Source organism: Pangasianodon hypophthalmus, chromosome 21 (assembly GCF_027358585.1).
Source record: "Pangasianodon hypophthalmus isolate fPanHyp1 chromosome 21, fPanHyp1.pri, whole genome shotgun sequence".
Taxonomy (NCBI): Eukaryota; Metazoa; Chordata; class Actinopteri; order Siluriformes; family Pangasiidae; genus Pangasianodon; species Pangasianodon hypophthalmus.
The window spans coordinates 18,704,749-18,729,337 of NC_069730.1; the positions used below are offsets into that span (position 1 = coordinate 18,704,749).

The 24,589-nt window shown below is 38.8% G+C and overlaps 3 protein-coding genes across 3 annotated transcripts in view; all 3 read left to right on the forward strand.

Moving 5' to 3' along the window:
- Positions 1-1,220: 1,220 nt before the first annotated feature.
- On the forward strand, positions 1,221-11,529 carry crfb16 (cytokine receptor family member B16). Its single transcript, XM_026946299.3, has 7 exons — positions 1,221-1,475; positions 4,963-5,086; positions 8,383-8,567; positions 9,260-9,384; positions 9,507-9,663; positions 9,988-10,133; positions 10,553-11,529. The coding sequence occupies exons 1-7, from the start codon at positions 1,412-1,414 to the stop codon at positions 10,691-10,693; spliced, it is 942 nt and encodes a 313-aa protein (XP_026802100.2). The 5' UTR covers positions 1,221-1,411; the 3' UTR covers positions 10,694-11,529.
- A 1,991-nt stretch (positions 11,530-13,520) lies between these two features.
- On the forward strand, positions 13,521-21,378 carry mb21d2 (Mab-21 domain containing 2). Its single transcript, XM_026946269.3, has 2 exons — positions 13,521-13,869; positions 18,539-21,378. The coding sequence occupies exons 1-2, from the start codon at positions 13,614-13,616 to the stop codon at positions 19,807-19,809; spliced, it is 1,527 nt and encodes a 508-aa protein (XP_026802070.2). The 5' UTR covers positions 13,521-13,613; the 3' UTR covers positions 19,810-21,378.
- A 140-nt stretch (positions 21,379-21,518) lies between these two features.
- fgf12a (fibroblast growth factor 12a) overlaps positions 21,519-24,589 on the forward strand; it is a 55,365-nt gene continuing 52,294 nt past the window's right edge. The window contains exon 1 of the mRNA XM_026946308.3: positions 21,519-24,462. Within this exon, the coding sequence (XP_026802109.1) occupies positions 24,447-24,462 (16 nt within the window). The 5' untranslated portion in view covers positions 21,519-24,446. The remainder of the gene's footprint in view (positions 24,463-24,589) is intronic.

Consider the following 24,589-nt stretch of genomic DNA (forward strand, 5'->3'; position numbering starts at 1 on the left):
GTTAATTTGATGGTATCTTCAAAAGTTACATTTGTTATACCTTTATTTTGCAGACCTAGAGGATGTTGTGTACCTCATTTAGGGTACATGATTGGATCTGAAGGACCACTGATGCACCTTTGAGAAAACATTTGGGGGAAAACTGGGGAAAAATTAAAAACATACCAGTGCAGTAGTCCTGTGTCACTGAATACCATGCTGTAACAACAATGTGTTGTTAAGAGACTCCACTGAGCTAATAGTGTACAACATACATGTCACTTAACTGTGATAAGATATTATGGCTGTGCGGAATGATACCAGACTCAGTGTTCCAAATGAACCAAAATGTCATTCATTTATCAGACTTAAACCTGCCTTTGGGTCTTTCAGAGTTCAACCATCCCTTAAATTAGGTGCGATTTTGTCAACATAGGCTCCAATATACATCCGTGTATCGGTATACATCTTCAAACTGGCAGTCGAAATCATTGGTTCATCACAGTGAGTAATGTGCTGTTGACTGTACAGTTTCAATGTGGGAAATTAAAATGAGCTCAGTGTTTTGGTTTCATATTGAAACTGTATCATATGAACGTTAGACACCATAATGAGCTTTCCTAACGTTATAGCTTTATGGTTTTATGGCCTGGTTAATGGTTGATCATCAAAACTCAAAGTCCAAACTCTGAGCTAAAGGCTTGTGTTATCCTCTCTCTCTCTCTCTCTCTCTCTCTCTCTTTCTCTCTCTCTCTCTCTCTCTCTTTCTTGCCATCTGCTGGATGAGAGTTGACATAACAGCTATTATCGAATGAATATAGATGCACAGACACCAACAATGTGCCAAAATCTCATTATTTGGCATGTTACTTTAACTTAGTTATATGGGTTAAAATAAAAGAATTTCAGATTTTTTTTTTAATGTTGGATTTGAATTTTTAAAACGTCTATCTCTGCACCTTGTATTTCAATACCCACTGTCACAGAGGTCACAGAGGCAATGCCTCCTTTAGTAGGGCTGACAGGCTGCGTGCCACGCCTCGTTCACTAGCACTGATGGCACAGAGGCCTCATCTCCTTTACTGAGACTGAGTAATTCACAACCTCCAGCACTGACAGGTTCATGTTTTTACTCAGTGCCACTCAGACTGCTTCAGGCAAAAATCTCATTATTAAACAGTGGGCGGGGCTTATAAACAGGTCTTGCAGGTCAACAGCCTAATGACTTCACCTTTAAATTCCACCAACACACACCTCAAGCTTTTTCTTCACCTCACACACACAGAGACACAAAGTGCTTCTGTCACAAATCTCCTTTAGAGAGACAACACACACATTCTGCTGGATGTTCTGGATTTATGGTGGAACTTTTAGTGGTCTAAGGGTGAACTTAGCGGGAGGTCTCTGGGGCCACTGAGAGGGTTTGGAGGTTATGTTCCAGACGAGGAGTTTGCTCAAGACTGTGACCTCTGCATTCATCATTGCCACTCTCAGCCGTAAGTTCAGAAATAATTAAAAGTCCAAATGCTGTAGGTAAACTAAGGAGCCTTGGGACTTAGCACTTAGCAAAGAACAATTCAGACACCAAACGTCTCGGCTGATCAGCTAGGGGAAAATTTTTCGCTAAACTACTAATTGCAGTGAAAAAGACCTATGTAAAGTAAAAAAGAATGAACTGAGTTGATAGAAAAAAAGACATATAATTAAGGGCAAATGTTTACAACCCCCATGTTTTCTGGGTGAAAATGATATCTCTATTTCATAATTTATCTAAGATATGTTGTTGTTGTTTTGGCTGCTTGCATTAGGGTTCGCAACAGCGGATCACCTTTCCATTGAATTCCACTGAATAATAAATCTTGGATAATTGGATATTGTACATGCAAATCCTACCCTTAACAAAGACTTCATGGTTCTCTGTGATCCTCTTGCTCTCCAGAACTGACTGAAAGAGTTAAAACAGAAATATTAGGAAGAATCAGGGACTCGATATTACAGCCAAGATGAATCCACAGCTGCTTAGAGAATATAAAAAAGAGGTTGGAAGCGGTCATAAAGTCAACCATTCAAGCTATTACATCACATATATCACATTCAGAAATTATCTTACCATCACATTGCTTCTGTAAATGAAGAAACTTCTATGAAATGTAATATGCTGAATGTTCTGTGGGTATAATAGATAGATAGATAGATAGATAGATATACCTTATTAATCCCATGAGGTAAATTGTTAATTGTAAAATAATAAATTTTGTCCTATGGGTTTGCAAACCTCTTTTTCACTAAACTGCATACAATAAGTATAAATCTCAGCACTGCTTGTCTGAGCAAGATGCTTAACTTCAACTATCCTACAGTCAAACCATCTGCCAAATAAATAAATTACACCAGATATAAAGAAATCAATAAAAAGACAAAAGAGGCTGTTAAAAAGATCTCCTTTTACATCCTTAACAATTTTCACTTTACTGAAGTGACTCAGATTGAAACCACTTCTTTGTCACAGGCAATCTGAATAGATAATAACCTAATTAACTGATTCATATCTACCTACACTGTCACATGTGATTATACCAGTGATTCATACAGAAACTATAAACAAACTTGTAGTGTGTGGTGTCCCATGTAGGGCTTCATAATTAGTCATATTTTAATTGCAATTACTATGTTCGGCCATGACAGATGACTTAGCTGACTGAGCTAAAATCAGCAATCTGGAGAAGATTAGATATTGTTTTTTTTATAGACTTTGGTGGCCTTACCGATTCCCACCCACTAGCTAACTTGCCCCCCGTCACACAAGTTAACGGCTATTATTCGGGGAGGGTGGGGAAAACACATGCTTCCTCTGAAGCACATGAATCCAAACTCTGCATCATTCATATGGTTTAAGAGTTTGTTTAAGTGCATGGGGAAATATATCGAATGATTGTCTAATTTTATTGTCAGAAATGCTCAGGCTTGGATGCAAATGCAGGGTTTAGATAATTCAGCAAAACCAAACGGACTGGGTGATAATCAAAAGAGGTCACTTTGGAAGCGGATCTAGATCCTGAGATGATTGCTGAAGTCTCCCACTGGGGTAAGATACTGGACCTTCAGGGCGACGGGTATGGAATTTCCTTATCAGAATGTGGTTTAGGACATTTTGTGCTGGAACCTAGCAGCAATCTTCAGGGTCATACCCTTCCCTATCGATTAAGTACTTGACCCTGCATCCACATTGTTTGGAATCAGAGTATGTCTAAGCTGGCTGTCCTTGAAGAATGAGAGTTGGTGGTAAAGAATTGGCTGGTGATCCCTCATCCAGAGGATTAGAGGTTTCAGAAGGTACTTGTCCCTGCTTCTACAACATCTGGAATCGAGTTTGGCTCTGACTGTGTAAGTGAGTTGTACTTGAAGGTCCAGTGGTGTTGAAGCATTGGCTGGGCATCTCCCATCCAGAGGCACTAGAGGTTTCAGAAGTGATAAAAGGAAAGTAGGTGCCAAACAAAGCTGGCTGAAGTCTACATGTCACCTCATTGATCTCATCTGCCATAAGGTTAACTCTAACCTTAAACCCTAACACTGACCCTAGGGGTAGCATTCCAGGGGGATTGGTGCCACACACTGAAAGGGAGTGAGTTGGGTGCCAGGTCATGGAGAAAGTTTTGTGCAAACTTAGCTTGAGGCAGAAAACAACAGCAGTCCTACAAGCAGTCACAGAAAGTTCTCAGGAATCAACCAACATCTTGTTTGGCACATTCTACTTGGCCATTGTCATGTGGGTAATAACCTGGGGTAAGACTTACTAAACTGTGACAGGAACCAGGGCCCTCTGTCTTTAGAAATGGCAAATTATATGAAAATCTGCTGGAATAGGAGTTCATCAGTTTCAAAAGCTGTAAGCAAGGCAGGAAGGGTAATTAGGTGTAAGGACTTGGAGAACCGGTCTACGGTTACAAGGATGGTTGTCTTGTTTTGCGATACAGGCAAATTTACCATTACAGTTGCTGCCTCACTCATGTCACGCCTTCATTTTGCTCAATTTCATGACTTTCGATGAAAGTGGGAGTGATGGTAACTGTGTGAATGACACATGAGTGTCGATATGCTAGAACATGCTAGAATTTCTCTCACTTATGAGGAACACTCAGGATTGTGAAAATGGAGCCACTGGAGTCCCAGAATTATGGGATATTTTGATGATATTTTATATGATATTTTTTGCAATTTGTAGTCTAAATGAAGGCAGGTGTCGATGTAGACATGATGTTAATTCTTATTTAGCATTTAGAAGATTAACATTTGATTAATGTGAGGAGGAAGTGATCTTATTTTGATCCTGAGATATAATACTGTTCTGTAATGTACAGTGTGAAAGAAAACCTCGTATTCTGTTGATTAAAAAATAAAAAAATGGAGGTCCATAAGTTTGAATCCCAGTGATGCTACAACCATTGATGGCCAAGAGTCCAAGAGATGCATATAAATCAGCAAACGACCAGATTGGGGGAAAAAAAAAAAACAATATTCATCAAAACTATTGTTCTTAACATTTATAAAATAATTGTAATAAATAAAGTGATTCCAGTATTGAGTATAAAGAAATTGTCATTATTGGACTATTTTATCAATGCATATTTTTTAAATTAAATACACATAAAATACATTATCAAAACACAGTATTGAACATTATTCGTTCATCTACTTGCTCCAAAAAAAAAAACCAAAACAAAAAAAACTCAGATTTAAGGGAATTAAGGGAAGTGTCAGTTATACATCAGGAAGAGGTCAGAGACATTAAATGCCAGAACACATAACATCAACACAACATTGTGATGCCCGAATGTCATGGGAAAGTATTTTATGTGTGTGTTTGTCCTGCTGTACTAGCTGTTGTATTACACAATGGTAACACAAAAATTGAGAAAGTGGTACGTATATGGAAAATATATATTAAGTTAAGAAGCTAACGATCTCAAAACCTGCCGTCTTCAGATGCTGCTCTGCTGCCCACATCACTGAACATCTCGATACAGTCGGAGAACATGAGGCACATCCTGAAGTGGAGCTCTCTGCGGGAAGTCTGCTGCTCCGTTAACTACACTGTAAAGTATCAGGGGTGAGAAAACACACAGCTATTATTTACTTCCTGGTTGGCAGAGTTCACACCAGACTCTGTAGGAGCATTCTGAATCAGGGGATCAGCTCATGGTACTTACAGATAGATAACATTTGCTATGCTAGCTTAGGTTAAAAAGATGTCAATTAGGCTATAGGCAAATAACATTAAGGATTTATAGTATGTTATATTACACCTTCAACAGTTTTGTACAAACAAAGCAAATGTCATACTCGAGTAAAAGGAAAGGTAGTTACTTAACTTACCAAAGTAAATACTTTACATGGACAAAATGTTTATATTTGACACTTTAAGGTTCAGAAATAAACTATTTTCAATAATAATTTGTAGTTTATTAATTATAGATTGCTTCTAAATCTTTCCAATACATTAGTAAACATTAGTAAATTCATTAATTAAGCAAAACAAATATTAAGAAGGCCAGCAAGGATTTTCAGTCCTGTCTTGCAAAAGTTTCAGGTTTTCCAGCACACCTGATCTGATCCAGTACGAAAAAGTACAAAAGGTTTTACTGTAAATGTTTATTGTTATGTACTTCTTATTATTTATTATTATTATTATTTATTATTTATTTAATTTATTATCACATTTTATACCAGAGCAATGTTGAATTCTAGATTCTGATTGGTCAGAAGAGAAGGCGTTGATTAATTTTCTATAACAGCAGCTCTGACAGTAGTGCAGCTGCACATTACAGGTTTATATTAATGCGTCTGTTCTAATACATCATCGTTTCTATAGTAACCACTGATATGGTGAAGTTTTCTGTAAGGAGATGTTTATTTAACATTTATGGAAGGAGTCTCCAGTGTCAGTGTCAGTGCTTTGTAATAGTCAGAAGTAAAGCTGTTTATAATTTATAGCTGCTGTAACATAAGTGACAACAGGAACTAATTTGTTCCACAGCATTATAAATTTAACCAAAAATGGATAGAAAGTATGATGTCATTACATCATACTTTAGAAAGTCTTTACTTAATACATAAAAAAGTATAATTCGTAGCATATTGCTGTGGTATAGGAGGAATAAAACACTATGGAATGTGCTGTTATAGGATAATAATGAACTTCGATGTGGTAACAGTAACTCTGCTTCATCACACCACACTGTTGTTGATTATATTCTTGTAGCAGCACGACACAAAGTGTTTTATTCCTCATTTTATTATTCATTTAAAAATGTATTTTTAGCTTTATACATTATTATTATTATTATTATTATTATTTAATAATGAAGTTATTTATTAATCTAATAACAATTAATCAATAAATTAAGTATTAAATGTATTGGAGCCAATCTGGTTTGGTAAATGTAGTAAAATGCTGTAAAGTAAAAAATGAAAGTTGACAGAGGCATGAATACTCAAATACAGTAGTATTATAAATACTTATAAATTAAAATATATTTTGTAAAATATTATTAAAACATTCTTAAGTAAAGCAACAAAGTATTTGTGTACACTGGCTAACTGGCTGCAGAGTGCTAACAGCAATTAAACCATATATAATGCATTACTTCTTAAAATTGTGCAATATTATTGCAGTTATTTTCAGATAACCTGAGGAAATTTCAAGGGAATTGTACACACTAATACACTTGGCTGTTTAAACCAAGTTTGCAGTCATAAATGCACAAAACATCTCTCCATTAGCATGAAAAACATGTCAATTATATCAAACAGAAACTGGTAGTGCTGCTGTCCAAGGGTGGAGTTTAATGACACTAATGATATTAACTTTAAAGCTTAACTTACCAGATCTCTCCACCCTGTAGAGCAGAAGTGCGCTTATCAGATCTAGGGTAAAACGACATGAAAATAAATTAGGACATGATAATCAGGAGCAATTTGAGACACCAGTTTCAGTGAAAACATCATTAAGTCCCACATTAGAGTATTACATGTTAAAATGTAATGTAAGCAGACTTTCTAAGAGGAACAAATGAACAGAAAATGACTATAGAGGTACATTTTGTTCTTTGAGGTATGTACTGCAAAGGTTCGTCAATTCTAGTACATTCCCTTTGACATAACTACTACAGTGGGTACAAAATTACTAGTTTCTCTGTTTTTTCCATTCTTAAATGTCCCAGTATGGAAGTATTCTTCATGTGGATCAAGGAAGAGAAAGCTTGTCCTACTTCAGAGATTTAGAGAGCATCCAAAATCAACTTGTGTTAATTGTCTACATATTTCCAAAGTTTGGAAAATCAGTGTACCCCCGTGGTGGCCTTGGAAAACCCTTCGCTGTTTATATTTGGAAATAAACTTAATTTTTTTTTTTTTTTTAAGTAAATGCTACTTTAACTTCTTTTTAATCTTTATTTATTTAGCATTTTTTCAATTGGAGTCTAAAATCCCAGAGTGCTTTACATAGAAAAGATCAATAAATTAAACAAGAAAAAAATCATGGTAAAGCATATTAATGAAATTATTATTAATGAAATTTAAATCATAGCTCCAGGACAATATTTGATAAAAATGTCACAGTCTCACAGGCTCATTAATAAAACCACTACCTTTGGAAAGTACTACAAATAATAAGAAATAAAATGAATTGATTAATTTAAAAAATATGAAACATAATTATGAATAGGCCAAGCTATACAAATCACAAAAGCAATGTGATTTTTCAATCACTTGCATAATTAATATTCTCTTTAAATATTCTCTTTAACAGGGTTTAGCAGCAATATAAGAAAGTCTTCAATCGATTAGTTTGTGTTATTTTCCGTTTTGTTTTTACGAATTCTTATGCCACTGTTGCTAAACCCAATTGAGCAATTTGTGAGGAATTTGGCTGGGGGGCAAAACACACAGGGCACATTATACATGCTCAGTTCTTATCCGACAAATGCTTGCAGTCACATAGCACATCATTAACGTCAACTTTATTTAAAGAGAGACTTCACTCACAACCTGAATACAAGATCAAAAAGCATCGAAAGCATTTATTTACAAGAATATATAACAAGAATGTATATAATATATGTATTTACAACGCATACATTTTTACGTTCTGCAGCAGAGTGTAAAAAATTGTTCAGAAGCAATGCTTCATCTCTTATCTTATTATAAATGATTGAAATACCATTGAGTGACAAGTGTGATGCATGAGTGTCACTCATCAGTTGCACTTCTTAATTAATTCCATTGTATTTCTAGAAAGTTGACATATTTTGCTTGCTGCATGGGTGTAATTAAACACGCCTTATTACCACTGAAGACATGAGCTGTTCCTCATACGCGTGACTTCACGATTGTTTTCTTGTGCAGTGAGTTTGAATACATGAAGAATGACAGCTGGCTGGACGAATACTCCTGCGACAAGATCGTCCATACCGAGTGTGACATGACCCTCGCCCTGAGCTCGGACTCTGATTACAACATCAGTGTGCTAGCGCGGTGTGACAAATCAACACTGTGGGCTCAGCTCCCGAAGACCTTCAATCGCAGAGACAGTGAGACATTATGCTACCTTAGATAAAACGCAAAGTGATGGTCAGAAGGTGTGGATTAAGTTTCAATAACAGCAGCTCTGACAGTAGGCAAATCCCAGGCTTATATTAATGCTTTCATTCTAATACGTTATTGTTGCTATAGTAACAACACATTCACAGGGACTCGTACAGCAGATGCTCCACGTGAAGATATTAAAAGAACATGTTAAGAAGTTTCCTGTAAGGAGAAATTTATTTAACATTTTTGAAAGGAGGCTCCAGTGTCAGTGCTTTGTAACAGGCAGTAAGTTTTCCACCATGGGAGGAATTTACACCACACAGTTTATCAGCAACAAGGCTGGTGAGGGAATGCCTGTTTATAGCTGCTAATGTTAGTGAAAACTTGTTTTGTGGACATTCCACAACATTAAATGTAACTGTAAGTGGATAAAAAGTATGGCATATTGTTAAATCGACACTTCAGGAAGTGCCATTATAGAAAAATGATCAACTTCAGGGTGGTAAGAGTGACTCCGCTTCATCCCACCATCCCTATAACAGCTTGCCTGTCATTTTATTATTCCTTAATCAAACAGTCATAATCAAAGCTGCAAGATGTTTTCCCACTCATCAGTGCCACTCTATTATTAGTTTTCTGAAAAAGAAGAGTGCTCTGTTTGACCTTTTGACCTCCTGTTTCTCCCGTTGCTCAGCTGTGCTGCTTGCTCCGAACATGAGCGTGAATCCAAGGGTAGGCCAAATTGAAGTTTACTTCGGCGAGATCCAAAACCATATCAACATAAACCTTAAAATTTGGAAGAAAGGGAATGAGCAGAATGTAAGAAGCAAACTTCTTCACTTCACCTACATCTTACTGTCTGAATAATACAAATAAAAACTAACTTCCTTTTACAGATTTTGGTTATATTAACATACTGCTGCTCATCCATTTATTTTCAGCCTGTTAGTAAGGAGATAACAAAAATTGGTCACAATGGTCAAACATTTTATTATGATGCCTGGCTGGGTGGAGGAACATACTGTCTGAAAGCAGAGGCTATCCTGGACATCACCAAAAAGACCAGCAGCACAGACACACACTGCGTCCCTGTCATGGGTGAGTTTGATTTTATTCTTCATTAATAAATTACAGTTGTCAGAGCTGCTGTTCATGCTTCAACACCTTCTGACCAGTCAAAATCAAGAATTCAACAGCAATGTGGTATGATAGTTAATAAAGTAAGAGGAACAAACACATTAATATCAACCTATATTTATGTTACAGGACTGTGCTGTTATAGAAAATTGTGTTTGAGGAATGCATTTTGTCAAACTGTGAAAGACTAAAGAAACAAGAAAGACTTGGGATGTATTGTGATTATCACGAATATGATCCTGTCCTGGTGTGATTGAACTGAACACTTTGCTTTTTTTCCCCTAGAGCCCTCGCTGGTCATACCGCTCACTGTGGGCGTCGCTGTGGCATTAACCCTCGTCGTGGCTTTGATTCTGGGGTTGACAACCCCGCGCTGTAGCCTCTGGCTCCGGAGGTCCATGCGTAATAATGAGCCACTGCCTAAGGCGCTGGTGAGTATATCCGTTTTTGTTTTTTAGGCCACTGTTTCCATTATAAATTCCTTTTCTGCCACAGGTGTGTATGCCTACTGTGATTTATCTGTACATACAGTAGATTTTTTTCTACTAATATTTTTAAAATCAGACGCCAATATCTATGTCTTGAGTTCATTCAGAATGTGATGGAGAAAATTTTAGGGGGGATGCTAAACTTCTTGCCTATATTGTGATCAAAAATTTCACCCTGTGCTAACAATCTTGCTCCCTTCCTCCCTGCCATTTTCAGAGGAAATAAAGAAAAGCACCTAGTTTTTCTGGAAGACCTGAAAGAAATTATGTTGAACCTCTGTGCAGTCTTGTTATGATGGGTTAGATTCTTCAAGGACATTTTTCATATCTGAACAATTATATGTTGTTCTTGCTCTCCTTAGCTTGGCTGGCCAAAAAGCACCCCGATATTTTCCTCCAAGGTCCTGCTGGAGCCAACACACTCCGTGTTACTGCTAGACCCATCAGAAGAACAGGACAGAAAGTCGGAGACGAAGGCAACGTGTGATGAAGAGATGAGATGAGTCCATGAGATGAGTGACACCATGAACCTGTTCAATGTGAAAACAACGAAGGAGTCGATGGTTAAACATTTATGAAGTAATAAGCCATGATTTAAATAGCATGAAGGATCTGTTTACTGATTCATTTCATTTAACTGATTCACAAAAACAACATTCTGTGATATAATTTGTATTTATTGCTATGCATCATCTGGTGACATCACTGAGGAACTGAACGTGGTTTGAGGCAGAGATTTACAGAAAAGATTTTGAAGGCTCCCGTGAGTCCTCAAAGATCGTGAGTTTGAATCCTGACGATGCCACAGCCAATCATGGCCTGGAGCCAAGGAAGCAAAAATTGCCTGTGCTCTCTGAGTGGGAGGAACATATTCTCTCTCCACTGTCAATCACAGCAACACTAGCCAGTCGTGGCTGTCTGTGAGCTCTTGTATGCAGAAGAGGGTTGATAGCGCTTTCCTTGTGTTATGCTGCTCTGTGATGTAGCAAAAAGATGCAGGTGGCTGGCTTCACAGCTTGGAAGAACCATGTGCTAACCCACACCCTCCCTAGTTGGTAGCTGCCTTGCGATGGGGGGAGCTGACTGGTGGGAAGGAATTGGGAGAAAAAGATTTTGGATGAGACGGAGAGATTACATTATACAGTACCTCCAGTGCAAAACTAAAGAAGCAAACTAAAGACACCAATCACATCTTGACTGATTGACCACATTTGGGATTTAGGGACATTTGGCATCAGTTCAAAAGTTATGTTAATATTTATGAGGGGAAAATTCATAGACAATTTAACTTGCTTAACTTGATTTTCTGGACCAAATAAAATTTTATATATATGTCTTATTTCTGTTGTATAAACTGTTGTATAAACTGAAGCTACATTTCATTACTGAAACACCAAGTCTTCTGACCAACTTATCATTTTTCTGGGGGTGTGTTTGTGTTTTGTACTGGTACTGAATTTCTTAGATTGCTTTTTATGAAGTGTTTATGTGCTTTATATATAAAATATACAAAAACCCTAAGATTTTTGTTTTTTTTAGCAAGTTTAATCATGTCACACTGAGAAACACATCCACATACAGCACTACAACCAAAGACAACAGGCGTCAACACAAAATTGAAACTAAAAATATGAGTGAAAAGCCATGAGATATCAGTTATGCAGTGGACATCTGGGAAAACTGGCTAGCTGAGCTTTAACGTATCATACTAATACTAACAATAACAATGTGTCTCAGGAATGAATCAACAACCCACTACAAGCCAATGATTTAACACAAACATGGCATTTTCCCCACCACAACAAACTAGCTAGCTAATTTGTTGTTCAAAGAGACAACAGTCTTGCCTTCTTGTGTCTGACTGACACACAACCATAGCTCATAAATTCACAGGTCAAAATTTGCCTAGATAAATTTGGATGGGGAGTAAAGAAGCAAATACACATCTTGTGTCCTTTCCCCTTAAGTGACTTGGCATTTCACAAAGGTGAATTTTATTGTCATTTGTACCGATTGTTGTTTTATTTGAAAAAGCAGTGTAGTTTTCAAGTGTCTCCTATATTGCTGTAGCAAGGGGTCAAAAATCATAAATGTGAAATGGCTAACCATAAATGTGTGGCCAACATTTATGGTTATTTTCACTAATAAAAGTATCGTCCACTTAGAAGAGGCACCAGTCTCGGAAAATAGAAACGTGCTGAATCTGAGACAGTGTAGAAGAAGTTACACACTCGCACCTCCACCAGGGGGGCGCTCTACATGATGTACCCTTGCTCAACTCATGCCAAAACGTCAGTGATGTCTTCACCAACACCCTCCAGATCAGGTCAAGTCTGTAAGCAATATACCACCTGAGAGGGACAAATCCGGAAGAAGAAGGAGAGAGAGACAGAGAGAAGAAAAAAAGGTATGTATTAAGCCATTAGACGAGACAGAGCAATGATAATCTAATTGAGTAAGGAACTGGCTGACATTATGAGGTAACTACAGAGTGGAAAAATCAATGTGTTTCCTCTCGGGGGTGGAGGCTGGGCTTAGAGTCAGGTAATGCAATATGTGCAGTATGAGGAGTAATGAGATGCTCACATTCTGAATGCGACTCCTCCAAGACGAGCTGCATGGTCAAATACCCTCCATCCTAAAAGATGACCTGCTGTATCCAAGGCAACGAGTGCTTTCAGAGGCTCGAGAACAGCAAACACAGTTTTATTAATGTGTTTCTCACTCCTACCACTGGCAATTTCTTACCACAACCTTGATTCTGAAAGTTTCTCTCCCATTCACACATCTTTCAGTAAATTATTAAACAAGAGGTTTAAAGCGACAAGCCAGTGCAACTATCTACAGAATGAGTCATGATCTTATAACAACTAAAATATTCAAAATTTATTTAAATATATATAACATGAGCTTATAACAAAACAAATCTAATCAAATTTCCAGGAGTTTAATTGTTTATATTCATTCATTCACCCCAGTGCTGTTGAATTCTCGATTCTGATTGGTCAGAAGGTGTTGATTCATTTCCTATAACAGCACCTCTGACAATAGTGCAGCTTCAGATCACAATTTTAGATTAATATGCTTGTACTAATGCATTATAGTTTCTATAGTAACAGCGTAAACAAGGGCTAAGATGATTGTTATTACACACCATGAGGAAATGAGAAAATCAACTTCCAAAAGAAAAGTTTGAGGATTTGGGGATGAGTTTTTCTAATTTTGTTTATCAGTGTTAAAAAAATGTTAAATGTTAACACAGGTTATGTAAAAATTACTGCTACTGTTGCTGTAATCAAATGCTATTCCTGTGATGTCAGCGGGCTGGCTGTTGCGCATGCGCAGTGTGCTCCGGCTCGGGCAGGGCGCGGATCGCGCGCGGTGAATGAAGAGGAGGCACCGGAGCGGCGGCCTGCTGTTTCTATGGTGAAGATGGCGGCGCCTGTGCTGAGCAGCCGGAGCGGATCAGCGAGCAGCAGCAGCAGCCCGACCGCTGCGGCCAACAACACCATCAACAACCGCCTCGCGTGCGCACCGGAGCTCGATTTCAGGTCCGGAAGCAGGATGGACGAACTGAACCGACTCATTCAGGAATTCAGCAAACACGATCAGCGCGAGTACGACGACCAGCGCGCGCTGGAGATCCACACGGCCAAGGACTTCATCTTCTCCATGCTCGGTGAGGAAGGATTTAGCGTTTATACATACATACATACATACACACATACACACACACACACATACATACATACACACATACACACACACATACATATATATATATTTGCACAGATCACTATCTGATGCTCCTTAGCAGGCGAGACTTTCTGGTGTGTGAATCAACATCATTTGCATACGCGCGTTCAAATTTGAATATTTTATTAATATTTCAATTCGCATATTTGCATACACCCCAGAGTGTTGCATCACTGTATGCAATATCATTCTGCTCTTCTGTCTATAGTCTCATTTGTGCTCTTGAATCTATTTTCTTGAGCATTTTTGAGTGAATCTGACCCCTTTCCCGGATGCCAAATCTATCATTAGACTTTCTCATAATCTGATGTTGCAGGGGATTAAAATGATTATTTCCACATGATGAATCCTCTCCCTTACCTTCTGTCGAAAAAGTCAAAAGCTTTGACAGTGTATTATTGATATTCTTGGAACATTCAGGCAACGTTCTTTCACCTATAAGAATGTGAAGAGATTATGAAAACAGATTTCTTAGTAAAAACCTATTTATTTGGTTATTGGTTAAAACCCAGTGACAGCAGGACCTCTGGGTTGGTGTGAGACGTGCGGCTGTGATTTACTGTCTCTCCAAGAGCAGCATGACTAAGGCTGTGCCTCAGATCACATACTGCAACGCTAAATAGTATGTCAAAATAGTATTGCATCTATAGCACATAATATTTCATAGAATAGCATGTGGTTTGGCACATGACCCTTGACAGCTGTTGAAGATTGATTGGACAGGATGGTTTATTACTCTTGAAAGGGACGAAGGTGAATTTTAATGCAGTGTTACGGGGTTGGTTACCAACAGAAATGGTGTTTAGCCATAAAAGAAATGCAGAAATATGTAGTAGAGGAACATATATACGTTGTAGGTGGAATCAGTGATTTTGTTCACAGCCTACCTGTTGCAGAAAGTATCATTTGAGGACTGTTTTAGGACTCTCAATAGACATGGTGTGGGAGATCTGACCACGTACAATTTGTTAACAATATCTCAATAGATTACTTCACCAGTATTAAGGTTCTGAGTATCATCCTGATACTGATTCGATACTGATGTCCGTACATTTACTGAGTGATAAATTATACTTAAGTGAGAATATAGAAAATATATCGAAATCTTACTCAGTTAAACGTCAAGTCAAAAAGGTGCTACTTTTAAATGTACTTGAGCCTTAAAAAGTTAAACGATACTGTTCGAAATGAAATTAAGGAGGTCACAACAGATGACGAATTCCTGACTTTGATTTGAAAGTATGATGAAAATAAAATGCAAATAAAATGCACAGGAGCTCATTCTGTTGATGTATAGCATGCCTTTTTTGAGTGGATGAGAGAGAAAAAGAAAAAGATTTCTAACTAAATTCAATTAAGAGTACAAGTCTTCATTTTAAATAAAACTCAAGTAAAATATGAATAATCCAAAAAAATAAAGAGACAAAGCAATCCAAGCAAGCTTCTGTATCACATGCATGAATATGCTTTATGTAAGGAGTGTGCTGTTGTATGAAAATAATCGACACATTGTGCTTTTTAACTGTTTATAGTTACGTGTAGTGTTACAGAACTTCTGTGAGACAAGCTGGTTCCTGAAAAGTCGCTAACTCACCAGCCTCTCCTTTTTTCTCTCTTGAAGTTAATGAGTACAAAAAACCCCCCACAACTTGTCATGTTACTGTGAAACCGCAAAGTGTAAACTCCTCTGTCCTGAAAACTTACTGACTGTTACAAAGCGCTGACACTGGAGACTCCTTCCGTACATGTTACATAAACATCTCCTAAAAGAAAACTTCACCATATCAATGCTTATATGTTTTTCTTTGTTAAATAGCAACATAAAAAAAATCTGTTTGTTATTAGCCTTAGAGTTTATGGAGTGTCCACCATGCAAGCCCCTGTGATTAAGCTGTTACTATAGTAATTATAACATATTAGAACAAGTGCAATAACATAAACCTATCATTTGTGTTACAGCCAAAAACTACTGAAAATTAATGTGCACCTTCTGAATCGAGAATTTCACCGTACTGTACTATGAGATAATTTGCATTTTATGTTCATGTGCATAACTGTGTCATATTAGTCCTATTAATCTTACACATTCACTGCACAAAATGTGTCGGTGGAGCGCATTGAAAAATCTACCAGTCCACCGTGTCAGGCCAGTAACTTCTGTGATATGTTTGGATTTGTGCATTGCCAGTTTTTATAAATAAAAGAATCACTGAGCTCATAGATCTTCTTCTATAATATTACCTCAGCAAAAATAAATAACCTGCTACATATCGTTTATCAAGAAAATATCTTCAAGTCTCATGGAGCGTATCATTTCCGTAAAGCTGTATTCCAGCATGAGCGGTGATTCTAGACATTCCAGACACGTATGATTGACTACTGACACCTTCACTGCTCTGTGGCTATTTCAGTGGCAACTCAATAGGCCTATGTTACTGTGTTTTTTGGTCTCCAGCCCAGGCAGGAGGGAATGTGACAGCATGGAGCCATCTGTGGGAACCTCATGTCCTCTGATGCGCGAGTGATCTACAGCTCCCTCTTTCCCATTCTCTCATACACACACACACACACACACACACACACACACAGATGGACACTGTTCCCACACTCTCAATCTCAACCATTCACCACGGCTCAATTCAGACAGCTGGCGCTCTGATTGGCTGGCGGAGCATTTAAATCAAAGACACGAAGAACAAAAGTGACACTGGGTGTTTTAAAACACTTTGGCGAGATAGACTTTGAAAGAGGATCAGCGGGGGGAGGAATGTTGTGTGAATGATCAAGGGATTTTTCCCTGTGGAAAGGCACAGATAAAGAATTCTGTTTTGACTGAAAGGCATTTTTTTTTTGTAAACCTTAACATTCTTTGATAGCTGACAGCTCTGCTAAAGGCCAGACTGTCCCTTTAGGACGTTGTACAGTAGTAGCTTATTATCTTATAAAATCTCAGCTTCAGAGTGTGAAGGTCTCACTGTAACACCCAGTGGAAATGCTTTGCTTTATTCCTTCCTGTATGTTCCAGACATTATCTCAGTAAACCTTCTAACCCACCACATGGAAATGCAGTAAGGATCAATAAGATTATAGAGCACTTGGCAAGGTACTGTACTGTTGTGGATACTTGAAAATGCAGTGCTACCTTTGTCCCAGAGAGGGAGTCATAACTGCTTTCACTAGTTTTACTCCAGCCACTTGCAGATCTGCTCAATCATTAATGCCATTCTTAGGTCAGAGCCATGATTAGCTCTTATGCTGAATACAGACAACACAATTTCCCTGTCGCAGACATTTTTTTTTTCAGGATCTGAGTCAACCCTCCTCAGCTTGATGACAAATTACTGTGCGCCCCCTCTGTGGTGACTGCTTGTGTAGTGTGAGTGGTTCAGCGACATGATTTTCTCAGTCTCAGAAATGTCTGTTTGAAGTATGTTTGAAACTCTCAGAGATCAATCTTGTAGTCTGAGCACTTCTGCAAGAAATAGGATGGACAGCAATTAGCAACAGCCAATGAGAATCTGAGAGGAAACTATTGTGAGTACCATAATAATGCTTCTATAAGAACTTATTTGCCATACCCAATTGGTTGTTATGAACAGTAACATGATTCCTGGTGACGCACAGTATAAAAATCGCTATACCGTCAGTTCTCTTTGCTGATCAATCAATCTTTTGTTGTTTCCATACAAAATAGTGCAGAAATAACCACCAATTGCTCAGGCTCCATCTTGAAAAAGTCACATGATAGACAGCTCTTGTGTTAGTGGGATTTTGGGATTAGGTGCACTTCATCGGTGATCTCTCCAGGTGAAAGATGGTGTAGTGTGTATTTTAAGTCATGTATTGTCCACTAGGCATTAATGCAACATTATATTGCCTCCCACTTAGTTTTCTTATTGTGCAGAATGCACACTGATGGTAGAACGGTGTTAACTGATGACTTGAAATACACTGTTTATCTCCCTAGCAGTAGGGTGATAAAGTTGGAGGACAGAGATCAGAAATGGAAAAGGACTCAAGTAATAGAATACAAAGTCTATTAATAGACTATATCACTGTTAGTGAACTCCAAGGTCTTTGTCCCAAACAGTCTCATCTGATATTTGAATCCATCCCTATGTCCTCTTGAGTGGCAGTTTGAAAGCCATTTGGGGTGAACAAGCTCAAAAACCCTTAGGCATGTGTAATTAAACTCTGCAGTATATTTTCGCATACAAATAGCACTAGAGTTGTGTATTCATTTATAAGAATCTACTGTATACTTGTGCCGTGGATGCTAGAATCCACGCCCTTTTCTCTGCAGACAACAGTAGATGGCCTCTAGGTTCCTTCCATATTGATTGGCTGCCTTTTCCCAGCACTAGTGTTCTCTTTCAGGTCCTTGTATTGATTCTCTGGAAACAGATGCTAGAGACAGCGAGTGCTTTACTTTTTGCAGCGTGGTGGTAGGACTTGCCACTACGTGGGTGGGTTGATGTATAGAAAAGTATGCAGGCTTTCATGTTCATTACAACCTTGTTAACATATTAATTCCTGTCTTTTCCTTTCTCTTTCTTTTTCCCTTTCTCCATTCTCCAACAAACCACTCTCAGGCATGGTGCAGAAGCTCGACCAGAAGTTGCCGGTTGCTAATGAGTACCTGCTTTTGTCAGGTGGAGTTCGTGATGGCGTTGTGGACATGGATCTGGATGAACTGGGAGTGTATAACCGTGGCTCAGACTATGACATGGCCTTCACGTTGCTGGTCCCTGCACTGAAGCTGCATGACCGCAACCAGCCCGTCACATTGGACATGCGCCACTCAGCACTGGGTCACTCCTGGCTCAGCCTGCGGTTATTTGATGAAGGCACCATTACACGCTGGAGGGACTGCTGCATGATGGCGGACCACATAAACGGCACCACTAACTACTTCTTCTCGCCCACCCTGGTGGCTGACTGGTTCCAGGAAGCAGTGGCGCTAGTGCTGGCCGAGGTGCAGCGCAAGCCGCAGCGGGGAATGCCGAGGGTGGAACGGGTGGAGCGCCACAGCACGCTTCTCTCAATGATCCTTGGCGTGGGCAGCAGCCGTATGCTCTATGACATTGTACCAGTGGTGTCATTCAAAGGTTGGCCGGCGGTTGCTCAAAGCTGGCTGATGGAGAACCACTTCTGGGATGGGAAGATCACAGAGGAGGAGGTCATAAGTGGTTTCTACCTGCTTCCTGCTTGCTCGGTTTCTGGTCGAAGGGAAAACGAATGGCGGCTATCCTTCGCCCGCAGTGAGGTTCAGCTAAAGAAGTGTATCTCACCTGGCCTCATGCAAGCATACCAAGCCTGTAAGGCCATTATTGTCAAGATGCTTTCCCAACCTATGGTTGTTGGCCCCTACCACTTGCGCAGCATAATGCTATGGGCCTGTGACCGCCTGCCAGCAAATTACTTGTCACAAGAAGACTTTGCTGCCCACTTTTTGCTGGGTCTCATCGATGACCTTCAGCACTGCCTTGTCAACAAGAGCTGCCCCAATTATTTCATCCCACAGTGCAACATGTTGGAGCACCTGTGCGACGAGACAGCAATGTTTCACGCCCGCAAGCTTGCACTCGTGCGCTCTGACCCGGCTGAACACCTTCGTGCTACCATCGAGCAAGCTAAGAGTGCCAACCGCTTGACACAAGAAATGCAGAGGCGTGGAAGTTCTTCTGGCCTGCCTTCACCGCAAAATGATGCTTCCTCTACTGATCATCAACAGCCTGATGACCGGCTAGCCAAAAAACTCCAGCAGCTGGTCACAGAGAACCCAGGCAAGTCCATCTCAGTGTTTATCAACCCGGATGATGTCTCACGACCACACTTCCGCATCGATGATAAGTTCTTCTAAGAACCAGGGAACTCTTCGATGCAGTCAATGGAAGCGTGTTGCACGGTATTGAAGTAAACCTGTCCATTACACAGAGATGCTCTGTCCGGTGTGGTGTGGTGGTGGAGAATGTTCTCTAGGAGAAACTGAAGTGAGGTCAAAGCAACATCTTAAAGCCTTCTGGGAGTAGAGAACTCTTACTATTTTTTTTCTGAGGTGTACTTGGACATGCAAAAGTGCTGTGCACAGCCTAATGCATTGTATATGAGAATTACTTCTTTTTGCCATGTTCAGGCAAGCAGTTGCTGCAGCATCTGGAAATACTGTAAACGTCAACTATGATAGTGAATACTGAAGAAGTCTAGAGACTAATGAATAATGAATCAGTTTCCTTTGTTTCCTAGCTAGTCCTTCATTTGCTTTCTATCATGATCAATCTTTGTGTTTCTTTTATGGAGGAACAATCTTGTTTTGAAATGATAGTATGTCAAAAAAGGCCAATTTTTTTTTTTTTTTTTATATCTGGCTAATGGAGAACACTCAAAATACAACTTTAAGTGCAATTAATGAAAAGTACAATTACAGCAAGAGGCTTTTATATAAGCTGTATGTTTTTTTTTAATTTTCCAGTCAAAAGAATACAACTTTAATATTTGTCTGCTGTGTAAGATCCCAAAGCATTGCTGCTATCAAAAATGTAAGAAATTTCATTTTTTTAAAAAATCATTTCACTTTTTAAAATTGCTGCCAACAATTATGACTAACCATTGTAATCAATCAAAACATGCATATCATAAAGAAATTTATCATTCATCCAAAAGCAAGCAACTTGAAGCGGACATTTGAACTATGACAGATCTCCAAGAGAAATTCTAGTTCGCCAGTATTGTATCACTTGTAAGAACGGGAAAAAAAGGATTGTATATGAATGTTTTTGATGTTGTGAACAAAATATGTCTTTTAATTTTGCACAAAATTGACTGGAACCTGCACTGTCTTTCAACCAGCAGCGGCTCAAGACCATAAATGTTGGAGGGGTAGAGCAACATTAATAACAATATAGCCTTAAACAAATTGAAGTCAAGAGGTTATCACATCTGATTTTCTATAGGCTACTATCTAGTGAATTTTAAGAGTAACTCCATAATAGGCAGTTGAGAGTTGACAACAAAGTCATCCAGCATGCTGTCTAGCAGCTTGTTTTTAGTGGTTTTACACGTTTGTTTGATACAGCATGTGTATTTCCAGTCAACAGTGTGTGAATTGCCGATGGAAGAGCAAACTTTCTCTCCCAACTACATTTCGAAAATGCAGAAAAGACCTGAAGCTAGCCTGAAAAATTCAGGCACTGGAAAAGAGTGACAGGTTTTTTTTTTCTTATTTTCAGCCTTTGCATGGGAAACAATGTCACCATGATTACACACACATTTCTGATGTAAATACATTATTCTCACCAAAATCCCTCTTTCACTCTCCCAATCTTTGCAATATAACCATAGAAATGGTTCTGTACATCATAGATACACTGTCTGCACTTACATTTTTCCTTTCTTTTTGGAAATAAAGACGATCTTGGCAGTAGGTAGAGTATTTCTGCACAACCCTGGCAAGCCTATCATTAACTGTCCTGTCTGCAGCATGATTCTTTCCTCAGTATTAGTGCTTGTTGCATTTTTGAGCACTAGGTGCAATAATAACTCTCTGGAGCCAAATAGAGCAGTGAGCACGCTATACCACAATTGCGCACCTAATTAATGGCACATCGACTTCAAATAGTGACATTCTTTTAAAATCGTTTGTCACTCAAAAGATCTGATTAGAATTTGAGTGAATTCTAAAATGTATGGAGTAGTGAATGAAGACTTTATGAAGATTCATATTTGTGCCCCGATGGATGTGCTGCTACTGCTTGCAACATTTAAATTATAGCTAATGAAGGAATCTTTTCAAACCCTATTTCAAGCAGCCCTTATAATATTGTAATGACAATAACAACAATAGGATTTGCCATGTAGCATTTTCACTGCCTTTTAATATTTTCTGTTAATATTTATCTGTAAAAAGAATAACATTAGAGCTAGAATTCATTGACATAATATTATGGGACCAAGCATCTTAATACCTTTATTGTTACCTTGATTTTGATTCCTCTTCATTTGGAATTCTCATTCTTCATTCTCTGATGAACACTTCACTTCCTAATTTATTATTTATTAATAGTCTCGTTTTACTGACATCACTCATGTGCTTGCTGTCGAACAAAATATTAGAACGTGCTGGTTTGGAGGAGTCATGGATTTTGCGTAGGTTTCAGTGTGCATTGGTGTGCAAATATGGAAAGGTAATAAACTTGCTTATCGGGGCATATAATGCAAGTGCTTTGTATTCTCTCTTGCTCTCTCACACACACTTATATGCTCAAGAGATTTCATGACACTAAAGCGTTGTTTAAACCACACAATCAGTGTGTTCCTTACATTTGCTGAATCTGCATCTTTTGTGATGTAATTATTGCTGACCTTTGGTTTATAATAGTGATGTACTCACGCACACACAAATTTGTCTTGCTATCCTTGTGAGGACCTCCCATTGACATAATTATTAATTGAGCTATTTTTTTTTTTTGCTATACCTAACCCGAACCTCAGTAACCAAAAGGAAACTCATTAGCTCTTAAGCTCACCTGTAGTTATTTGTCTAAATTAACCTCCTTGACATCAAAGTAGTTTCATTTCAGTGTTCAGAGATTCAGATATTTAAAAATTTTCAGAAAAAATTATGCATCTATATTCAAATACTTTTTTTAGGGTTCAATAATTCAGTAATCTGAGGCTCAATTTATCTTTGCCTGTACCTGGGTAATGTTAAAAAAACCGTTAAGCATCTTTGGCAGAAAAACCTGTATTTGAATATAGATGCTTTTAAAATGTGAATCTCTGAACACTGACTAAATAATAAAATAAATAATAAACAAAATACAGATGAATACAGATGTGTGATTTACAAAGTATTATATTTCAGTGATATGAATTCAGTGGTGTTCATGTTTTGTTTTTTTTTGCTGCACAGAACCACAAGCATTGGTCAAGACCTTGTAAACATGATTGTTGTTTTGTTACTTTAACAAGTCACTAAGGTTGTTTCAAAATCATCTCCGGTGTCTCTTTACATTCAGAATGGCCTTGGACATTTAATTTCAGCACAAAGCTCATCTTATAGCGGTATTTGGTTCTTTTTTTAAACTGCCGGTGTAATGCAAGCCGTTATTCCAGCGTCCCTGCATACTGCTGCCTTTGCTATTTCTGACGTTGATCGATGAGGCTGCTAGATAACACCTTTTATTGTGTTTCTTCTTCAAACAGACTTGGAGATTATCAGCATGATGAGCATGTTGCAGGAAATGATATCTCTGTAGGGAATGTATGACCAGTTAGGTCATGATCGGAAGAGAAACGAGAGCCTCCAAGCCAAGAAACCATATTTTACCCTGAAAGACATTAAATATGTTTAGATTGCAATATTTGTGATGTGTTTAGAGGTGGTGGTGATAATTTGTTGGTTGGTGCTGTATTTGTTATTCCTGTGAGAAGTGAGCAATTGTGTGCCACACTGACATCGCAGGCGGATATTTTGATTGCTAGCGCGGTTACAGCTGTGTAATAGGGTTTCACTGTTACCTCCTAAAGAAATGAAAAAAGAGCAACCGCTTCTTTTCTCATTCACCATTTTCCAGTGATGTTCAACATCATATTAGAAATCCAGCATAGAAATAGTGGAGATGTTGGTGCAAACGTTGGACTCAGTCTCAGAATGCAATGCAGCTATAAAACGAAGTTGAACCTCGGCTCGGCTAGTTAGCGATTTACGAGATGAAGAACATGATGGCGTTGATGCCAGTATTAGCATGAGAGTTGAAGCTTTGTAAGCTGATCTGTTTGAGCAGAGTGTACAGATAAGGAGGTGAGAAAGCCGGACAGATTAAAGCATTAAAGCGCCACTGCATCGCTCTCTTTAGGTAGAGATGAAGCGACGGCTAAATCCCACTGCACCCTATCAGCAGGTAGTTGAATAGCATTGGGAGTAATGTAGGACCTGAAAATTGACAATGTCCATGAAAGATATTTAAAGCCAGAATTTCAATGCTGCATGCTGTTGAAGATCATATGTTAATCATAAAGGTGAATATGTGAGTCATTCAGGGTGGAGTTTTCCTTTAAAACAATAACTAACTCTTAACCCAATCATGGATTGGGTTAATCTGTCTATCTGTGCGAGTGTGTTCAGGTTGCTTACACAGGCTGTGTGTAACTCCCTAGGGTGTAAGGTTCAGTCTCCAACTCCACCTTGCAGACGTCACTAGCACACAAACAGCAAAGCTGCGGCATCACAGCAGCAGCTTTCAGAAACCGGAGGAAACTTCATCCTCAACTGCACCAGATAAATCTCTCTCTCTCTCTCTCTCTCTCTCTCTCCCCCCCTTTCTCCCTTCTGTTTCCCTCTCCCTCCCTCCCTTTCTCTCTTCCTCTTCTCCCCCGCCCATGTAGTGTGGAATAAAAAACTCTGCCTCTCTCGTTTATGCATCAATAGCGCTTCTGCTGCCTCCAGCTGCTCGGACACGCCACGTTTTCCTTCTGTGATCTCCAAAAACACGGCGCCACATGGAGAAAGGAGCAGGTAAGGCACTTCATACTGAGTTATTAGCATTTGTTTTATCTGTGTTGGGAGAGTTTGGACTGTGGGAGTGAGTGGCTCTGGACTGCAGGCTTCGAGGTTCATTGCAGCAGGGGAATGGAAACGCCTC

Excerpts from the sequence above, each read along its gene's own strand:
- mb21d2 (XM_026946269.3), top strand. The coding sequence starts at position 13,614 with ATGGTGAAGATGGCGGCGCCTGTGCTGAGCAGCCGGAGCGGATCAGCG. Across the intron at positions 13,870-18,538 it reads CTTCATCTTCTCCATGCTCG|GCATGGTGCAGAAGCTCGAC; the intron begins GTGAGGAAGGAT and ends AACCACTCTCAG.
- crfb16 (XM_026946299.3), top strand. The coding sequence starts at position 1,412 with ATGTTCCAGACGAGGAGTTTGCTCAAGACTGTGACCTCTGCATTCATC. Across the intron at positions 8,568-9,259 it reads GACCTTCAATCGCAGAGACA|CTGTGCTGCTTGCTCCGAAC; the intron begins GTGAGACATTAT and ends CCCGTTGCTCAG. Across the intron at positions 10,134-10,552 it reads AGCCACTGCCTAAGGCGCTG|CTTGGCTGGCCAAAAAGCAC; the intron begins GTGAGTATATCC and ends TGCTCTCCTTAG.